Source organism: Zeus faber, assembly GCF_960531495.2.
Source record: "Zeus faber genome assembly, chromosome: 18".
NCBI classification, from domain to species: domain Eukaryota; kingdom Metazoa; phylum Chordata; class Actinopteri; order Zeiformes; family Zeidae; genus Zeus; species Zeus faber.
Window position 1 is genome coordinate 8,308,758 of NC_137210.1, and position 19,841 is coordinate 8,328,598.

Here is a 19,841-nt window from a genome sequence, read left to right on the forward strand (position 1 = left end):
GAAAGCAATGTTCATTGATGAAGGTTATTTCACGAGCCAGGTTGAACACAATTTAGGGTGAGATCACCAGATGTTGTCGCTAATGGTTTAATTTTTTTTTTTTTCTCCACCCCCAGCTGGCTATGGAGTGGTGTCGGCTTCAGACTGGATGACAGGGTCTGCAGAGAGAGCTGACACTTGCCCTGCGGGGAAGCGCCACTTCTGAGTCGGCATCTGAGCGGAGCGGGGCTGACGGGCACTGAGAGCGCTCGCTCCCCGGCCCAGCGACCGCAAGGAGATCCGCCTTGCTCCTCCTCCTCCTCCTCCTCCTCCTCCCCCTCCCACCTTCTCCTGCTCCTCCGTCTCTCGATCTATTTACGCTCCTGGTAGATAGACCGCTACCCCATCCCCCCCCTCCTCCCCCCTTCTTCCTTTTGTCTTCTTTCCTGTTCTCCCCTCTTTTTTTCCACCCTCTGTTTCTTCCTTCCTCCCCCACGCCCTTTCGTCTTGTCGTCCTTCCTTTCCATGCTTCACAGCTCCCTCTCTTGCCTGTGAGTTCAACACAACGCCCGCCCACCAGGCTCCAGCATGAGCTGGCTGAGCCGACTGAATCCCCGGGGGCCGGGGAGTCGTACGGGAAGGAGCGTGGCCCCCTCCAGCCCCTGCACCGCCGACCCCGAGACCTGCCTGATGGTTTTTGAGAACCACTGGAGACAGGTGAGATGCAATGACAGGGGTTGGGGTTGCGGGGGGTAGGCAGGCTTGGGCAATATCCAACATTTTATGTTGTGATTCAGTCAATGATACATGATATTATCATCGTTGTTGATTGGGAGGGGTAGGCAGGGGCGGAGAAAATGTTCCCATTACGCACGGTTGCGCACAGCGTTTTTTTTTGTTTTTTTTGTTTCATTCCATTACAATAAATAAATCTACAATAAAAACACTCCGTATTTGTTTTCTTTGGAGAGCCGATGAACCTTTAATGCGGATCGCAAGTTGCGTGTGGGCATTGACGTAACGTGCATGTGGAAAGGATCCCCAGTTCACCAGTCAGTCAGTGTGCATTACAATAACAGGGTAAAACCGATAGAAACTTACACAATGCACAGAGATAACATTTCAATGGGGAATCATAAATAAGGGGGCTCATTAATATATTTTTATGTGTGTGAATCGTCTGGACCTGGACACGGCTCTCCATGCGCCACGATCACAGACAGCGACACGGAGAGCCCATCCTGTTCCTCCAAATAAATCAACTGAAAACAGATTGGGGACGGGGCACGGAGGAACATGGCACGACTCCTTCTACTCGTTAAGATTATTTTCTGCACATAACGGATAGAGAGGGAGTGATCTGGGAGTGAGTCAGAGAAAATTTCCTCATTACGCACGGTTTTGTTCTGTACCGTCCGGTACACACTTGGTTTGTTCCATAAGCATACTGTATGCAAAGTAAAATAACCTACATCTAAAATAAAAACACGTTTTTTTGCGCGCCAATCGCGGGCACCCCATGGCTGGTGCGCGCTTCGATTGTGCCATCGGTGCTGCAACTTAATCACCATCCAAGCCACGTGCACCACCACATCCAAATCCTCCATCTGCTTCCTTCTGCACACATACGACCACAAACTGTACATCCTCTCCGTGTGCGCAAGTGAATCAGCTCCGTACGTCGCTCCGTCCGAAAGACTAACGGGGGGTATTTCAATACTGAAAATATCATCTATGGTGGCAATATCGCATTATTCCGCATTATCGCATATTGGCCCAAGCCTAGCGAAGGGAGTTGGCTGCACTATTGCACTATTACTATTGCACTATTACTGCACTATTACATAAGGACTCGATTGGACCACTAATGGATCCACATCATCAAGAAGTGCAGCCTCCTGCTCGGGAAATACTGCTCCTCTCCTGCCCCGCGGCCCAGCGCTGTCGCATTGTCATTTTGAATTTCAGATTCTCGCTGGGTTTTGTTGTATGGGGGGGATTCGCAGCACTTTTCAGTTACAGTTTACTCGTTTTTCTTACTTTTACAAGGGTTTTATATTCATGACTTTATATATATTGTATTCCAAGGTTTGAGTCTCTATTTACAGCCCTCTGTTATCCGGCTGCATTGTTCACTACCGGCTTGTTGAAAAATCAATGCTCTGCGCCTCTTGACCCTACCAGAGCTACAAGCTGAACTGATGGTCCCTCTTATTGTTTGTGTGATTATAGATTTTGTGTGTGTGTGTGTGTGTGTGTGTGTATCTGAGTGATGGGAGCGGATACTATTTCAGTTCGCTTTAAGTGCATATTAGAAGATGGAATAATGTTATGAACAGGCCTGTGTCTGTGTGCATGCGCTGGCATTGTGCGGCATTAGCTAAATAGCTTTCCACTGAGGACAGAACTATTCCCTCATAGGCTCTGGCTTTCTGCCAGTACTATTACCACACAAGACACTGCAAGCTGAGATTACAGGCAGATCTCTTATCTCCAAAGCCTACATTCAACATCATTGTCTTCTTATTTGCTTTGGAGCTTTCTTCCAGCACTCTGAAACATTCCTATGTTGAATTGCACAACAACCTTGCCTCATCTTGCAGGCTGACAAGAGGTGCTTTCATAACCTGGGAATCAGACGAATCTGCAAGCTCATGTTTCATTTGCTCGGCAGAATACGTCTAGCCACCCTCCCATTCAAACAGATTTCCACCCGACTTTGCCAGGGTCGGGCCAATCACAACCTGTCTAAAATGGGGCGGATTTTATACGACGATGACGATGCAGAGGAGCGCCGTTGACGTACCTTATCAAGATGGCTGTCGCTGATGTAGAATCGCAACAGTATTAAACTAATTGGATTAATATTTCCTCTAAAAAGCTTTTGTTGATAAGAAACATGTGTTTTCCATACTTTAGGATGACAGGATTTGGTTGCTACAATTGGTTGTAGGTCTGTCCAATTGCGTCCAGAGACATTTTGGTCGGCGCCTGTTCCTTTCAGTGCTCCACAGACTGTTTATAGATGCAACCTTCCTTCTCCAGGTGTCCTGGGTATTGGAGCCGCGGGAGCCATCGTCCTCCAGTGACGACCTGACCGCAGTAAGGAACCACACAGACCAGATGCTGTGCCTGCTGGCGGAGGAGCGGCCCGCTGACGGGCCCGAGGGCGGAGTCAGCCTGCCGCCCATGGGCCCCATCCTGGAGCTGGTGGTCACTGAGAACATTCTGGACCGCCTGGTCCAGTGGCACCTACGCCGAGGCCTGGACCCCGACAGCCAGGGGGCGTTGCTCAAACTGTTTGAGATGCTGATCGGCCAATCCCAGCAGCCTCTACTGCAGCACATGTCCGTCCTGCAGCCGCTGCTGGGCCTGCTGGGAGCCTGTGCTGACTCTCAGCTGGGCTGCCCCCTCGCCCTGGAGAACAGCCTGGTGCTGCTGCTCAACCAGGTACAGTAGCCGTGGCTGTGAAATTGTGCACACTGTCTAAGAAGTAGGGATATCACGGTCTGAGATATTTATGCCGAAGTTATAGTCAAGGGTATTATTATGGTTTACGACTGATAACTGATAATAATAATAAACAATTAACTAATAATGAATATAGGTGCAGGCAGCAATACACAAGGTGCAGCATAGTCATGTTGGGTACATATTACAGATTTCCGACGTTCTGTAATCCGGGGTTCCCGAATCTGCTGGTCTGTGATTATATGCACTGCGGCCGGGGAGAGAGTGGAGAAAGCACTGGCTCTCCTGCTGTACGATTGGCTGTCGTGTCACATGTTTGTTTCTCTGCTGCACGCTTGCCTGTTTGTGTCTTTGTAGGTAGAGGAAAACGGGCTCTGTATTGAAAATAAATCTCATACATTTTTCGTGGAAGTGGAAATATTCTGCCCCTCCCCCCCAGGTGTGTGTGACCATGGCACGGCAGCCCGTGGTACTGGAGATGTTGTTCCGGGCAGCGCCGGCCCAGCAGGGTCCGACCAACCTGCTGATCTTCTCCCTCCTGGTGCCGTTCATCCACCGCGATGGAGCCATCGGCCAGCAGGCCCGGGATGCCTTGCTGTTGGTCATGGCCGCCTCCGCCAGCCATGAGGCCGTGGCTCGCTACATAGCCGAGAACTCCTACTTTTGCCCGGTGAGTGCACCTAGGAGTTTCTCCAAAACTGGTTAGTCCATAATGTATGTATTTTGGAGATGATTGACATGTAATGTTCATTAGATGTTTTCAGTACTGGTATTACCATTTTCTTTTGCTATGATGGCCAATCGCTGCAGACTATATACTGATCTGAGAGCTGTTCCTCAGGCTTAGTTGATCTAAGGCTCCCCCCTGGATGAATGTTTAATTGCCGTTATCCCTAGTGAAGGTGCTGACGAGTGTTGAGATACAGTTTACAGATCTTTTGATTATTAAAATCAGGAATTTAGCTCACCCAATGAATAATTTATGTCAAACTCCCATGTTGTAGTGAGTTGTAGATTAAAAAAAGCAAGATCTTTGTCTAAATTTTGTCAGTGCACAGGAAGCGGAGAAATGGACCGCAGTACGACTGCATTACAACTTCTATCCACTTTGGCGGAGTCAACAGATGCCATATAACCACAAAGAGAATACAAGCTGAGGACCAAGTCTAAATCATACTGCTATTCTAAGTGGAGGCCATCTATTTCTATGCATAAAATTGCCATCTGTGCTTCACAATGCTATCAATCTAGCAGGGCAGGAGCTAAACACTGGCTGTTGGCAGCCTCGTTTGCTTCCTGGCAGCGAGCAGTACCGTTGCCTGCCATTGCCTGACCAAATTCTGTTGGGAACATCATCTCCAGTTAAATATTTATTGACATTGTGAAAGTGGCCTGATATCCATTCATGCTGCCGCTAATTAGAAGGTCTCACAACCTAAAGGCTGGACTCTGCGAAACCTGCAAACCCTGCCCCCGCCTCCCGAGAGGGCGGCTTGTGCTTGTTAGGAATATTGTGGAGAACTTGCCGCCTGCCAAATGCTTTTTAACTTTTGGCTGGAGTTGAGTCCTTGCCTCCTTTCAGTCTGGAAGGTAAACAGGCGTCGTTCAAATGTGTTTACGTGTGTGTATTGACGTCAAAAAGATTCTGCACTTTCCCAAGGTGCACTAATGGTTTTGCAAGCTACAGCCGGCTTGTTAAATGTGAAAACACGAGGCGAAAAGGTCTGCCTGTGCCAAAGGATAATTTATTTTTCTTATTTGTTCTCCTTGGGTGCCCAAATTATGTTTTACTAAACGTAAGAAGACAGATCCCTCCTTGGGTAACAGTAATATCACAGATATGAGAAGTTATGAAATCTATAATGAGATGGTGTTTGTGGTGACAGGCAGGGGGTGTGTGTGTGTTTGTTGTGGTGTGGTGTGGTGTGTTGTGTTGTGTTGTGTTCAGCTTTCCCTCCACAGGCTGAAGCAGCACTGATGGTGTCTGATAAAGAAGTGAAGGGGAAGCAGATGTGGGTGCACTCTGATAGATAAACACTCAGCTAAACACACATCACCTTCCCCATCTCTTTAAATTAGCTGTTACGGCTGCCCGATTCTGGCTAAAATGATAATCACAATTACTTTGCTCAATGTTGTGATCACGATTATTCATCCAATTTGGGGAAGACAAGTTATTTATTGCACTTTGTAAATAAAGAGAAAACTCTCTTCCCAATAATAATGTATTTTATAAACGTACAGTATAAATAAATAAACTCAAATGTGCAAATCCTTGAATAAAAATAGGACTTTCTTCACTTGAATTCACTTTTAGGGCTAAATAACATTTTACAAAAAAAAGAGTGCCACCACATGGCACCAAATAAAAACAATTTATCCCAAACAAGAAGGTCCATTAATTACACCTGCAGGTTTTTTGCAAGAATAAAAACAGCCCCCCCACCCCGGGCGCAGCAGCCCCAAGGATTTCCTAACAATTTGACTTTTTCACTTGAAATGAAAAAAAAATAAAAAAACTACTGAGCAACAATTATTTGAAATGTTATATTTATTTAAGACTCATAATTCATAAAACAGGCCTGTGTAGAGCAGTGGCGTAAATGGAGACTCCAATACGTATTTACGCTCCACTGTGCGTGCTCGTTTCCTGTGTGTGTGCGCACTCCACGGTGCCTTCATCAGGCTCTCGCTGACATACGGGTTATTTCCTTTGCCACATGGATAATCGCGATCAGACGATAAACAAGGCCAAATTGCACTTAGCAGCAAAACTTTAATAGCATGTTCGCACATGTTCATATCATTAGCGCAATATCGCTTGTGAATCGAACACTGAGACGGCGCAGATAGCGGATCAATTGGGGAAGAAAGATACCAAACATCCCCAGCCACGATAAATTAATTGTGGAGGCCAATATGATCGTAGCGATTCTGATAAATTGTGCAGCCCTTCTTTCTGTCATCCTAATGTGCTCTTGACCTCAATTAAGTATCTTGTGGCTTGACGTGTGCTTTTTTCCCATTCATTTCCCACCTCGAGTCACAGGCTAAATACAGATAAGGACACTTAAGTGTCCTTTGCTTGATATAAAAAAATGGCTTTGATAAGTATGAGCCGGAAAAAGGGAAACTATTTGTCCGATATCAAAATATGTTGCTGGAAGTAGAGCATTAAGATCTTGACTGTTCCTTCTAGATTTAAATACCATCTCAATGCAAACAGAGCTTCGCTGCAAGTCTCAAGACTCCCAATGCTACTCATTGGAACCGGCCCACTTCTCCAACCTTGAATTTATTGTTTTATTCCAAGTCTTGTAGACTTGGAATAATTTTCCGTTATCCATTTTATCGTTATCCAATTTCCGTTATCCAAGATCCATTTCCAGTTCATTAGTTAAACTTCACATCTACGTCACATGTGAAGGAATGACGCCCAAATACGCCATTGCTTCAACTTCATGACCAATCACCTTTGATAGAGATCTTGTTTTAAAGATAGCAGTTATTTTATCCCTGTCCTGCAAATAAAACTTGCAATGCTGAAATGATGCATCCATTTTGGACCATCATTGATCGTTCATTTTTCAATGGCAAAGAGTTTAGAGCTTCATTTTATCTTTTTGGTTATTGCAGTTGTGTTACAGAGCAGAATGTCTGGTCTATTTACATGGAAAAGAGAAATTCTATTTTGCTCAGTGAACCTCATCGGCTGATCACATTTACTAAGAAAATGCTCCAAGGGAGCCAGCCGAACATGAAATAAGTGATGAACGAGTAATCTTCCTCTTTGACTGAGTGTTACAGTGCGGTGTCTAATGTCAGTGTTTGTTTGCTGTGAGTGCGTGTCGATTTGTGTTTGCGGTTGATGTTCTCTCCTCTCGCTCGCTCACTCTCTCATCTACCTGTACCTTTGCGCTGAGCTGGTTCCGGCCCCGTGCCTGCCCCCCCCAACGCACACACACACACACACACACACACACACACACACCAACACACACAGAATAATTTATGAGCTGGAGTCTGACCTACTTAACACATAGAGGGAATGACAGCGGTGCCATCAAGGCCCAAATGCTGGCCCCCGCGGCTCTTGCTGTTGCAGCCCTGCTGTTCTGTGGGCTGACGCAAACTGTTTTTTTTTATTTTTTTATTATGATATATAACTCTGTGGTGGTTGAATAATTTATTACATTATATATCGCAATATAGGCTTTTGCCTATGAACTACTTATACGCGGCTGCAATACGACGCATTTTTGGACGTCTTCTCATCATGATACGACGTATCGCCACAAGATCACGACGATACCTGCTAAATGACTAAATGTAAATACCATCCCGACCGGAGATGACAAACACGATGCCCTGTTTGTCTCTTGTCTATTTCCTTACGACCCTGCATATAGTGTGTTCTCACGACCCCCAGGGCATGCCTGCTCATGATGTTCAATCCGATTCAAAGCCTCTGATAAAACCCCTAATCATTTTTAAGTCCCTATCTCTTTTTTGCCAGCAGCATTTTCTGTCCCAAAAAAACCAAAACATGTTAGTGTCCTTGTCCTTGATCTGTATTGGCTCTGTGTTTGCCACAGGGGCCCTCCAGTCGCTTCTCTTACCACACCAGGGAATGCCTCTTTTAGTAGAAACACGCTGCTTTCATCTCACCTCCGAGTGGTTAGGCTGACTTTCACTTGGACATTGCTTTAGCCGGGGTTGGCATCGGGGTGGGTTGAAGGAACCCTCTCCTTTCTGTTGGTTGCCTGGCGACCTCCCCTGGACGTTTTCGCCATGTTTTCACTTCATTTACTGTTCAAGTCTGTAACGCAAAAGACTTGGGCACAGCATCTCATGTTGCGTAAGGCACCGTTCAAAGCCAATGGATAAAATGTGCCGTGTATCCAGACCTCCCCTGATGGCAGGATTGCTCATGTTTACCATCTTGCTGAAGAGCTAGAGGTCCAAACAAACACACGCAGCAGCAAGTCAACACCGTATTACTTCCTAGGCCGCGTTGGCTCTCTAACAGCCACCAAAATTAAAAAGCCTGTCAAGATGTGTGCGCTCATGATGGATAGTGTGTGTGTGTGTGTGTGTGTGTGTGTGTGTTACTATAAGCCCAGTGACTTGGTAATCAACATTACAAACAGCACGTGATTTAACTTAAAGGATAGGTGTGTTATTTTTCAACCCAGGCCCTATTAAAATGTTGGTATCCATCATTTACACTCTGCCAGAGCCTCTCACTGTGTTTAAATGCAGTCCAATGGGGCAAAGTAAAAAAACAAACAATAAAAACAACATCAAATATTCCTTTCCTTTCAAAATATTCCTTCCGTGTCTGTCATAGATGTAGTTAATTTGCAGACGTGCAAAAGAGTCAATAAAACCCTGAAAAACCTGATAAAATGCACAGTTTGATGAACAGTTATAAACTATGCATACAACTCACATTTTAATAGTGCCTAGGTTAGAAAAACGACAAACCTACCCTTTAAGAACGCAGCACTAGAATTCCATGGTTCATGGTTGCATCTAAAATATGCAATGTTCATATTCACATCGTGAAGAGAAAAAAAAATTTACACCCGCGACCCTGGTTTGGCAGCCGCACCGCCCGCGTGGCTGTGCCTAATTGTGTTCATCCTCTCTGCATTATGCCTGTCAGAGATCGCATCAGATTAAATGAAACCTTAATGATCCTCGTGAGGAGAATGGTTGTCACAGCACGCAGTTGAAAATTGGGCGAGCTAAGTAAGACAAATGTGAGACGTGATCGTCGGCCGTCTACAAGGGAGCACATAACACGTCAGGGCCATTAAGATAATGTGAGCCAGTTTAGAGAAAACACTACAGCAAATATTCTTCAATAAATGACAATATATGAAGCTATTTGGGAGAAGGAACAGCTGTGCAATGTGCTCAGTGTGTGTGCGCGTGCGTGCGCTCGGCAGGTTGGGGTGTTTAATGTTGTGCTGGAGGTTGAATGTGATGGCCTTGTTGCTTGGTTGGATTCGCCTTGGCTTAGATTTGCTGCTTGGCCGTCCTGCCTGCCATCCCAGTGGTGATGTGTCATTCTGAAGAGTAGGGGAGAGTCTCTCGGTGGAATTCCTCTCTCTCTCTCTCTCTCTCTCTCTCTCTCTCTCTCATACAGTGCATGTCGTGCTTTGTATCTCGTGGAGAATGGAATGATCTCGCCCACAAACTCCAGCGCATGTACAGTATGTGTGTTTGTGTGGGTGGGCAGACATTGTTGCCTCGTACAAGGGAGTTACACAGCAGAAGAATACTATTTGAGTCTGGCAGTAACGTGGACGTCTTCTGGCTGCAACCAGAGATCAGCGCCCGCGACCTTGGGCCCATTCCTTCTTAACACTGTTAAATAAAAATCTGCTCAGTACAAGCGGTCAAAGGTATCTCTTGTTGTAGTGCACCGTGCCCGCACCAACTGAAAGGAATTAGTTATTTTATTATGAGTTATTCTATTATTTTATTAGTTATTTTATTTATTCATTCATTATACTTGTTTTTCCTCAATAAATCGGAAGTGCTGAAAGCACTACATGCCAGTCCTGGGTGCCATTAGAGTTTATCTACCAGTCAATGGTACAGATCTTTGATTTCAATTTTAGTTTCTCAGTTGTGTTGCGCTCTGCCGTTGAGGAACTGAGCATTTTGGGCTTCCCCGCCTCCAGGTTCTGGCCACGGGCCTCAGCGCCCTCTACTCCTCACTCCCCAGGAAGATCGAGGTGCGGGGCGACGACTGGCACGCCCTGCGCCGCGAGGACTGGATGGGCGTCTCGTCCCTGGTGCTGTTCATGAACTCCCTGGAGTTCTGCAACGCCGTGGTGCAGGTGGCCCACCCCCTGGTCCGCTCCCAGCTCCTGGACTACCTCCACAACGGCTTCCTGGTGCCCGTCATGGGCCCCGCGCTGCACAAGGTGAGCAACCACCAAAAGAAGAGCCCTCGTAGAGAAGGATGCGACAATGAAACGTCTTTCACAGAGGCACTGTGGGTGGAAGTAAGGTGGTATTTTAAGTTGCAACAAACCTGCAGAATTGTTACATCGAACAGGAGGGATGCCCTCAATGGAATTGCACATAGGGAATGATCACATTTGGAATCAGTGTTTGAGCTTGAGCTGATACCTGCAGACACCAGACTGCCTCTTAACTAACATCCAAAATGTTCTGAGCATGCAGAAGTGGACCCCTTTTTACGTCAACAGGTATTGGCAGATTTATGGATATGGCACTCCTGGGGGGAGTTTTTTTTTCCCGCACTGTAGCCGGGCATGAAATACAGGATTTAAAGCATTTAGAACTCTGCTTGTAAACTACACAATGAAAAAAGCCCCACCACAGCCTCACAGCTACACTAGAAAAGTCTGTTATGGGCAACTGTATCAATTGAAAGTGATTTGCTTGCAGACTTTGGATATTTGGGAGAAGGCTCTGTGTAATTTAATACTCGCATGCATGAAAGCATTTCTTACAAAGCGAGCATCTCGCTGAGTGCACCATGTTTGAAGAAATTCACTCATCGGTGGCCAGTGCCTGTTTTCATTATGGACATTATCTTATGTATGAAAGAGTTGAAACTTGACATTTTTCCCTCTCTTTCCCGGTTTAATGTCTTGCTTTTTTTAAAATCCCTGTTGCCTCTGAAATGCGTCCTGCTTGTTTCTCTCCCTTTACCATGTGATTCACCTCCCTTCACTCCCTGCTGTCTTTGTCGTGGCGTCCAGTCTTCGGTGGACGAGATGATCGCCAGCACAGCCTACCTGGACCTGTTCCTGCGCAGCATCACAGAGAAGGCCCTCCTCAAAACCTTCCTGCGCTTTATCTTGCTGCATCGCCACGACAACGACACCATCTTGGACACGTTGCTCACGCGCATCAGCAGCAATTCACGGGTTTGTGTGTGTGTGTGTGTGTGTGTGTGTGTGTGTGTGTGCACGTCTGTGTGTGCGTGTATGTGTGTGTGCGTGTGCGTGTGTTTATATGTAAGAGTACCAAATGGGAATCTAAACAAGCTTGAGTGCGTGGGTAAAAATGCAAATCGGAGCTGAACAGATAGAGTGCCCACATTATTTATTTTAGGCAGTGGTGGAGTCATATTTTCAGGACTTCAAACCAAAATATTTTGGAACGCTCACTTAGACACTTTTACAGTATTGTTCAGTATAATCCACGAATATGCTGTGACGGTCATTTCTCCCTGTGTCTTGCAGCTCTGCATGGTGTCTTTAAGCCTCTTCAGGACGCTGCTCTCCCTCAACTGTGAAGACCTCATGCTACAGCTCGTTCTCAGGTAGTCCTGCATCCACCTTTTTGTCTCATTTCCCTCGTGCATCGCAACGAGGAAAGAGTGTGATCTGAAATGAGAAAATAAACAAACTGTGACTCTTACACATTGTCTGAATCAGAGGGACTTTACGTATTTACGTATACTATGAATTTGTTCTGGTCAGGTTTGGTGCGTTTTTCCACAGACATTTAAAAAAATGAAAACAACAAACAACAACCCACCAATTACGGATGTTTTGGCCGATATAAAAAAAAAAAAATAGTAATAAAGAAAATCAAATCAATAAGAATTTAGACTTTCTATACTTGGGAACATTTAACTTATAAGCAAACAAATAAATAAAAATAAACACACAAAGAATTTTTTAAAGAAAAAAATGTAAAAGATGCTATTAAATGACATTGAAGTTTGGTTCCAGTGAATGCATCATCAATTCCGAAACAAATAACCTTTCAGAGTTCCCCATGGACGCAGCATGAACTTCCTGCTTGGAAAGCCCTGTCTAAACACAAGTCTAAACAAGCGTGGATGGATTTATAATGCGTAGTCAGACTTTTGCACTTATTTTGGTGAGTAACTTAAAAGTAGTGTAAAACAGATGTGTACAGAACAAAAAATAATCAGGTCTTGTTTTTGGTTTATTATACTTATTTAAAAATCTGGACACATCGATGTGGTCAAAAAAGTCAAATGATGGCCGATATATCGACCAGGCTCTACTAAGCAAAGGATAATTTATTGTTATGGGCATAAAGGGTATAAATGATGAATATGAATTATTACTTATTAGCTTATTACTGTATGTACAGTGGCTGTTGCTCACTGTGTATTTAACCCCCCCGCCCAGGTATCTGTTGCCCTGCACCCATGTCATGCTGAGTCAGCGTCGTGCCGTCAGGGAGACCGATATATACGGGAAGTCGGCGGACAAGTTCCTCTCTCTCATCCCAGAGTGCTGCCGCCTCAGCCCGGCGCTGCCTGGCGAACGGGAGGACGATGCGGCATTCTGGGGAAAAGGTATGCTGCGTGTGCTGCGGGAAGATTGCTGCTAATCTTTGATTTGGTTGAGCAGACAGAACAGTTTCCGCGAGCAGAAAACCATCCTCCTGCTCCACGTGCACTAATGCGGTCCCGCGAGCACGGGGCTATGACAAGCGCGACTTAGATTGAGCAAGTTTTGAGAAATTGGGAGCGCGTAGGGAGGGTCCGACTCGCACTCGTTATAGCCCGTGCTCGCACATTTCTACAGAAATGCTCACGGAGGATGGTTTTCTGCTCACAAATACTGGATTTCCGTTTGTGGATGCTGTTCTGTGCGCTCGCAATTTTTGAGACTTAATTTGATGCCATACTTCCGATTATCAGACTCACTTGTACGCTGAAGTGTGTGATTTGTGTGTACGCGCAGTAATGAACAGCCCCAGCGCAGAGTCCCCGGCCGTCCAGCCCCGCCCCAGCACTCCGTCCCGGCTGGCCCTCTTTATCCGTCAGCAGAGCAGTGGCGGCGTGTCGGGAGGTGGGGCCGGCTCCACGACCCCGACCGGCGCCGAGCCTGCCCCCACCTCCCCCCGCGGAAGCACATCTCCCGTCCCCCACCCACTCTCTCCCGACAGCCCCATGCACCAGCAGCAGGTCTCCACGGAGTGCCTGGATTGGGAGTCAGGTTACCTAGAGTACCTGCGTGACGCCCGGCGTGGCATCGAGCTCTGCTCCTGGGCCTGCTGCGACTGGTCGGCCCCCTATGACGGAGAAAACCCCTCCCCAAGCGCGGTCCCCCTGCCGCCGCCGCCGTACACCTCCAACCCCTCCCTGTCCATGTTCACAGAGCACTTCTCCTTTCAGCAGGCAGGGGGGGGTGGCGGTGGCGGCGGCGGCACCCCGCCGGGCCAGCGGAGGGCGGCGGTGGTGGCCGCGGCGCGCTCAGAGTGGAGCAGCTCTGAGCGCGACAGCGGGGAGTGGGACGTCACCATCGGTAAAAATAACTGCATCAGCCTCACACCGCGCTCCAAGAAACGCAGCCTGCAGAGAGAAGAGCCCCTCCTCAAACCTGTGCCCCCCCTCCTCCCGCCCGCCCCATCATCCCACGATTCCCTTGCCGGCGCCCACCCCTCGTCCTCGGCCCCCCGCATTCCAAGCTCAGCCATGACCTTCTCCCACCCAGCCGTGTTCAACGGGTCGGCTGGGCGGGCAGAAGCATGCTCGGACAGTAGGGACAGAGGGATGGAGGTGAAGAAGGTCAAGCGGGACCTGGGGGAGCAGCGGCATCTGGATGAAAACTCCAATCAGAATGGGTCCCTGGTGCCCCGCCCCTCGAAAAAGAGCGGCCCGCCCGTGCAAAGACCCTGCGAGGACAATGGCGACATCAGCGATGACATGCCCCCTCGCTCCGACCAGCTCTCCCCTCAGAACTCCCACACCCAGCCGGCATTGGATGGCGCCCTGCCCACGGCTGAGGGCTCCAACCCTCGCGGCCCTCTTCTGTGTCTTTCCGGCCGTGTCTCTCCGGCACTCAGGGACCAGGGGCCGCAGTCGGTGGAGAAGCTGATCGAGGAGCTCCTGGAGCAAGCTCCGGAGGAGCAGCGGCTCCCCGGGGACTCCAACGGCCAGGGCATCAGCATCGAGGCCTTCACGCAGGAGTTGAGCGAGCTGGAGGAGCGGGTGCGGGAGCGGAGCCGAGCGCCCCGCCAGCCGGAGGAGGCGAGGGAGGCCCCACCCTGCGTACGGCAGGAGGAGGAGCCCCCGCCGCCCTCGCCGCCAAAAACCTACCCAACCACCGTGGGGACGGATGCGGAGTGTTCCGTCGTCGGCCTTTGCAGTCCTGCTCGAGCCCTGGGCCAGCCTGCCGCTCAGCCCTACACAGGTGAGAGTCGGCCGTGTTTTATCCGTGCTGTTTTCACTGGTCGTGAAGTAGTGAGTACAACTCACAACAGCTGACAGGATTGTAACAGGGGGTTGACTAACCGCCAACCCACCCCCAAACTTCCTCCGAAAAGTACACTATTAGAAGAAAAATTGATACCACGAAATTAACGTCATCAGCATTTTTAGCAGTCAGAAGTTGGTCAACTTCTAGGCGATCTTTACAGACTATGTAACTTTTTTCTGATTTACAGTTGTGAGAAAATTTTAATTTACTTATATTGTCTGTATTTTTAGGGTTGGCAAACGCTGTGCCCGCATCACGCTGCAAGCTTATTGGCTGCACGTTGAAACTTCTGCAGACAAACTGGGTCAATGTGAGGGATTTTGCAATTGATTTAACTTTTTTTTAAATGTGACTGAAATGACCCCTTATGCATTTTGATCCGTCTCTAAAAAAGAAAAGCAAAGAAAACTTTGATTGTACAAAAACAATTAATCAGAACAGAACAGAACAGTCAGAACAATGAGACACACAAGTCACCATTTTAATATTTGATCTTGGCTTGTGGCGGTGAGATAATTGTTCCTGCCCCAGTTTACCTTCTCTGTAGTCCTACTGCGCTTGCTCTCTGTGCGGTGGAAATGTACTGTGCCTCAAAGCCTGTAACCCATCACCTCCCCTCCCCAGGTCCGTTCATGGTGGTTCTGTTTGCCAAGCTGGAGAACATGCTCCAGAACTCGCTGTACGTCAACGTTCTGCTGACCGGCATCGTGGCCCAGCTGGCCTGCTACCCTCAGCCCCTGCTGCGCTCCTTCCTGCTCAACACCAACATGGTCTTCCAGCCCAGCGTCAAGTCGCTGATCCAGGTGGGAGCCAACCTTCACAGGAGCTTGTTGCAGAAGTGCTGTTGTAGCTTAAAAACATGTGAATAAAGAAAATGGCAATAAATGGAAAACTTGGAAAATATACAATAAACCTAACGATCAACTGTGACAAAAAAATAATATGCCAATATACACTAAACCTAATGATAAACAACGGATACAACCTTAAATAACAGAAAAACAATCAAAAATGAAAAATATGAAAAATACCTGGAAAAAATGCAATATTATCCAATAATATCCGATAAAGTCCAATAAAATTAAATGGAGTGAAGCAGAAAGATGAACGTACAATAAACCTGTCAGTAAATAAAACAACTTTTAAACATCCTATCCTATTAGTCCTATTATCCCTTTAAACATCCAAGGTATCTCATATCCATTGAAGAATTTGAGATCCTGTGTTCTACGTTTTAAGCTGTTTTGGTCAGTTTTGAACGAGGTGCGTTTCCTCTCTGGTGGAACCAACGCCCCACCCTGCTCTATGTATCCACTCTCTGATCTAAAGGAAGGGAGCTCCATGATGTATGTATTAATGTGTGAGAAGCTGACCCACTTCCATACCACTGCACTACTGCCCTCTGCCTCACATGGTCAGAATAGACCTGGTCACCTCCTCCTGTGGCTGTCTTTTGAGGACTGAACAATACATAAAAAGGAGGCAGCTGGACGGATACATTTAAAACCAGAGCTGTCAACAATTATAACATGATCGCCCGAAGCCAATTATATGAGCTGACTGCTGGCTCTTTTCGTAAAAATTGTTAAGATTGCAATCCAAAGTTTATTTGATAAGTTTTTTTAGCTGCCATTTTATAATAAACAGCCATTTCATGTGTTTTGCATTTATGCATGTGCGCCTCAATTTGCTCTTTTCATTGTCGGTGGTGGGGTCCGCCTTTCCCAAGAAACCGGCATAGTTTGTGGTCAGCAAACTGTCGATATGAACGCCAAAAAAAGAACGCCACGCTCCGACGGACAAATATCCCCACCAGCTCAAAAATCTAAAAATCCATCTATCGGAAGACTGCACATTTTTACATTTTTATAGGCATACATATACTACGGTAATGGCTTCAAATAAACAACAACATTTCAGTTGTATATTCATTTATATTGATTTGCATGACAATTAAAAAACTAATTTCTCATGGCCACCCCTCCAGGTTTTAGGTTCTGTCAAGAACCGCATCGAGATGTTCGCCGCCTCCCACGAGGACTTCCCCGCCATGCTGAGGAAAGCCCAGCGCTACCTCGCCGCCCGTAGCAAGGTGGACTGGTCCGACTCGCCGATGGCCGTCCCCACCCTGCGGCGCTCCGACTCCCTGGGTGAGCGAGCACGTCACTCAGACGACGAGCGTCCAAAAAGGCGAGCCCAGATCAGCGAGCCCAGCCCGACAGTCTCTTCGCCAAGCGCCAGTGTGTGCCCGAATGAGGCAGCGAGAAATTAATAATGCAGCCAAGGAGACTCCCATTTGAGTAGATCTCTTTTGGTGGGGGAATTGTGCCATCTGGGCCTACTGGGCCCAGTAATAACTGAATATGGGCCCTGGCAGTAGTACAGATATATGTGTGTGTGTGTGTGTGTGTGTGTGTGTGTGTGTGTGTGTGTGTGTGTGTGTGTGTGCGCGCGCCTGTGCGTGTGTGTGCCTGTGCGTGTGTGCCTGTGCGTGTGCGTGCGTGGTGGGATAGTTTGGGAGAAGATAGCTGTCATATGCTGCTTATTTGTGGTCATTAGCATCTGGCAGCCAGTACGATAAAACCCTGGCAGGGACACCCAGTCACCTCCTCCATGTTATGTGACCATGTTCTGAGAAACGTGGATGAGAAATAAACGGTCGCAAAGTCTTTGCTTTGATTCGTTTTGGTGCTTTTTATGTGAAAACGATTTCAACCAACGTTCCACTCTCCCCCTCCCCCTTCCAGTGAAGAGTCGGAAGCCGTCCCTGGGCGACCTGATCCTGCGGCACACCAACAGCCCCACGCGCGCGCGTCACGCCGCCCAGCTGGCGCTGGCGCACGTGCGCGACGGCGGCCAGTCGCTGCACAGCGCGCTGTTCCGCGGCGGGGCCGGCGGGGCCGGGGCCTCCGGGCTAGAGAGGCAGGCGGAGGCGCTGCGCGTGAAGAACGCCGTCTATTGCGCCGTCATCTTCTGCGAGTTCCTCAAGGAGCTGGCCGCCCTGGCGCAGGAGCACGCCGTCGCCGTGCCCTTCACGCACAGCCAGGGGGCAGAGGAATAGGGTGTGCATGTGTGTGTGCGCGCGTGTGTGTGTGTGTGTGTGTGAGTCGGCCGAGCTTCAGTGGTCGAGCATTATTGGAGTCGCACTCTTCCTTGACCTTTGAATGTGCACTGACATACTGCCGCCACCTGAGGGCAGACTGGAGCACTGAAACACTCTTTGTTTTATTTCATTTTTGGGTCACAGCATTTCTAAGGATAGATTGGACGTGACCGAATGGAGAAATCAAATTCACAAAATTAATCACATTTCACTCCTAGAGCGAGTATAGGATACATTTATAAGGAGGAGTGGGACGGCAGAACTCCTCACACTGTGCATATCATGTATATAGGAATAATGTACGTATACTATATATAGAAAACCTTTGTATATTCTCTAGAGTTGGGAGCTTGTACATACACACGCCATGCCATAGGTTAGTTTGGCAACGTAAAAGCCGCAGGTAAAGGGAAATAGCTGCACATACTTGGTGCTAGTGTGCACTCTCTGTCTCTTACAAGCTCAAGGTGAGCGTTCTCTGGTGATTGTGAAGTTTTGTTTTTTTGTTTTGTTTTTTTTGGGGCGGTTGTATAGAAAATTTAAAACCACAACCAAAAATATTTCTCTTTTGGAAGAAAAGCAGTACAAGACAACGCAGGCTGTTCAATCACTTTTATTCTATTTTTTTTCCCCAAATGATCCAATCAGCTTTGGCTTGGCTGTCGAGGATGCGCTCTTTGCTATGGCATCACACCAACTCACGGACAAGCTGATTTTTTTTAAAATTATTATTATTATTATTATTATTATTATTGTCTTGTACTCCATTAAGGACTATTAAACAACACAGATTCGGGATCGCCAATAACCTTGGAGGCACCATTTTGGTCTGTTTTTTTTATTTTTTCCCTCTCGTTTTTAATTTACAAAACGCATCACCTCATTGTCTCGGAGAGGGCGTCGTTGGCGGCCAAGAGGGCGGGCGGGGGGCGGTGGAAAATGGAAGATGAACATAAGTAGAAAAACAAAAAGAAAAAAAAAACAAACCCCAACACACGCCCTCTCCTGGAAAGACTGTTTTGACGTCTCTCACTTTTGTTTCTTGTTTTTTTTTTTTTTTTTTTTTTTTCCAATCAACATCAACAACATCTCCTCATCTGGTTCTGTCGTCTGTTTTTATCTTTTCCCGAACCAGACAACCAGACGTATCTCAGACATATCCCGTGTGCTTATCCCGTGCTTTTCTTTAAATCGACACTTTAGAAGGGGTTCTCCAACGGGGCATGTTGATTTTCTTTTTTTACATTTTTTTTTTTTATGATACATCTTTAACCCTAACGTTCCAGCACGGCCATAGATTCGGCCCCGAACCCCCGTGTGTGCGCGCGCCGCGTTGGGGTTCAGACAGGCATCATTTTGAAATGCTCCTCCCGTCGCTAGTGCTGTGCCAGTGCCAGTTATTTGCCAGCCGTGGGAGGAGAATCAAGCGGTTAAAGTAATCCGCTCTGGTCGACGAGCGCGACGGCATTTGCTTATAAGGGCGTTTATCCTTGCCACCCTTCCCACCTCAAACACTCGTAAAAGTTTTTGGTTTTGTTACGCGTCCTCCGTTGCGGCAGGCGAGACTGAACACGTCGTTCGTTCGTGATGGTAAAAAGTGCTGCTATTCTTTATTGTTTTTAAACACTAATAACTAATGAGTTGAGTCAGCGTCTGTTCCTTTGCTTCTGCGCGGACACGCCCGCGATGGGCCAGCGTTGCGCCGAAGCCGCCTATTTATTGTTTGTTTTTGTGTTTCGATTTTTGCCGCCATTATCGCCCTCCTCGTTGTTTTTTTTTTTTTTTTTTTTTTTTTTTTTTTCGACCGTGAGCGAGGGTTTCAAGGTTTTCGCGGCGGCGGCGGCGGCGGCTGTCCCCCGCGAGAGTCAAGACAACTTCAACTTTTGCGCGCAAAGTAACGAGCGGCGCTCAAATCCTTCCGAGCGGTGGAACCAACTGTCTGCCATCACACAAGATCTCCTTTCCGGGGGACGGGAATTAGATCTGCCATTGTATTACTTTGACACATGCCAAGCCTTGTCAAGTCGTCAAGGAAGGGAGAGCGAAAAAAA

At 47.4% G+C, this 19,841-nt stretch overlaps 1 protein-coding gene across 1 annotated transcript; it reads left to right on the top strand.

Moving 5' to 3' along the window:
• Window positions 1–567: 567 nt before the first annotated feature.
• On the top strand, window positions 568–17,748 carry fhip1b (FHF complex subunit HOOK interacting protein 1B; the record flags this gene model as incomplete). The annotated part of the gene is made up of 11 exons (XM_080019414.1): window positions 568–696; window positions 3,025–3,429; window positions 3,890–4,120; window positions 10,146–10,391; window positions 11,199–11,366; window positions 11,685–11,764; window positions 12,609–12,778; window positions 13,170–14,621; window positions 15,312–15,490; window positions 16,675–16,837; window positions 17,435–17,748. 11 exons carry the CDS (start codon window positions 568–570, stop codon window positions 17,746–17,748), a joined length of 3,537 nt encoding a protein of 1,178 aa, XP_079875540.1.
• Window positions 17,749–19,841: the final 2,093 nt, after the last annotated feature.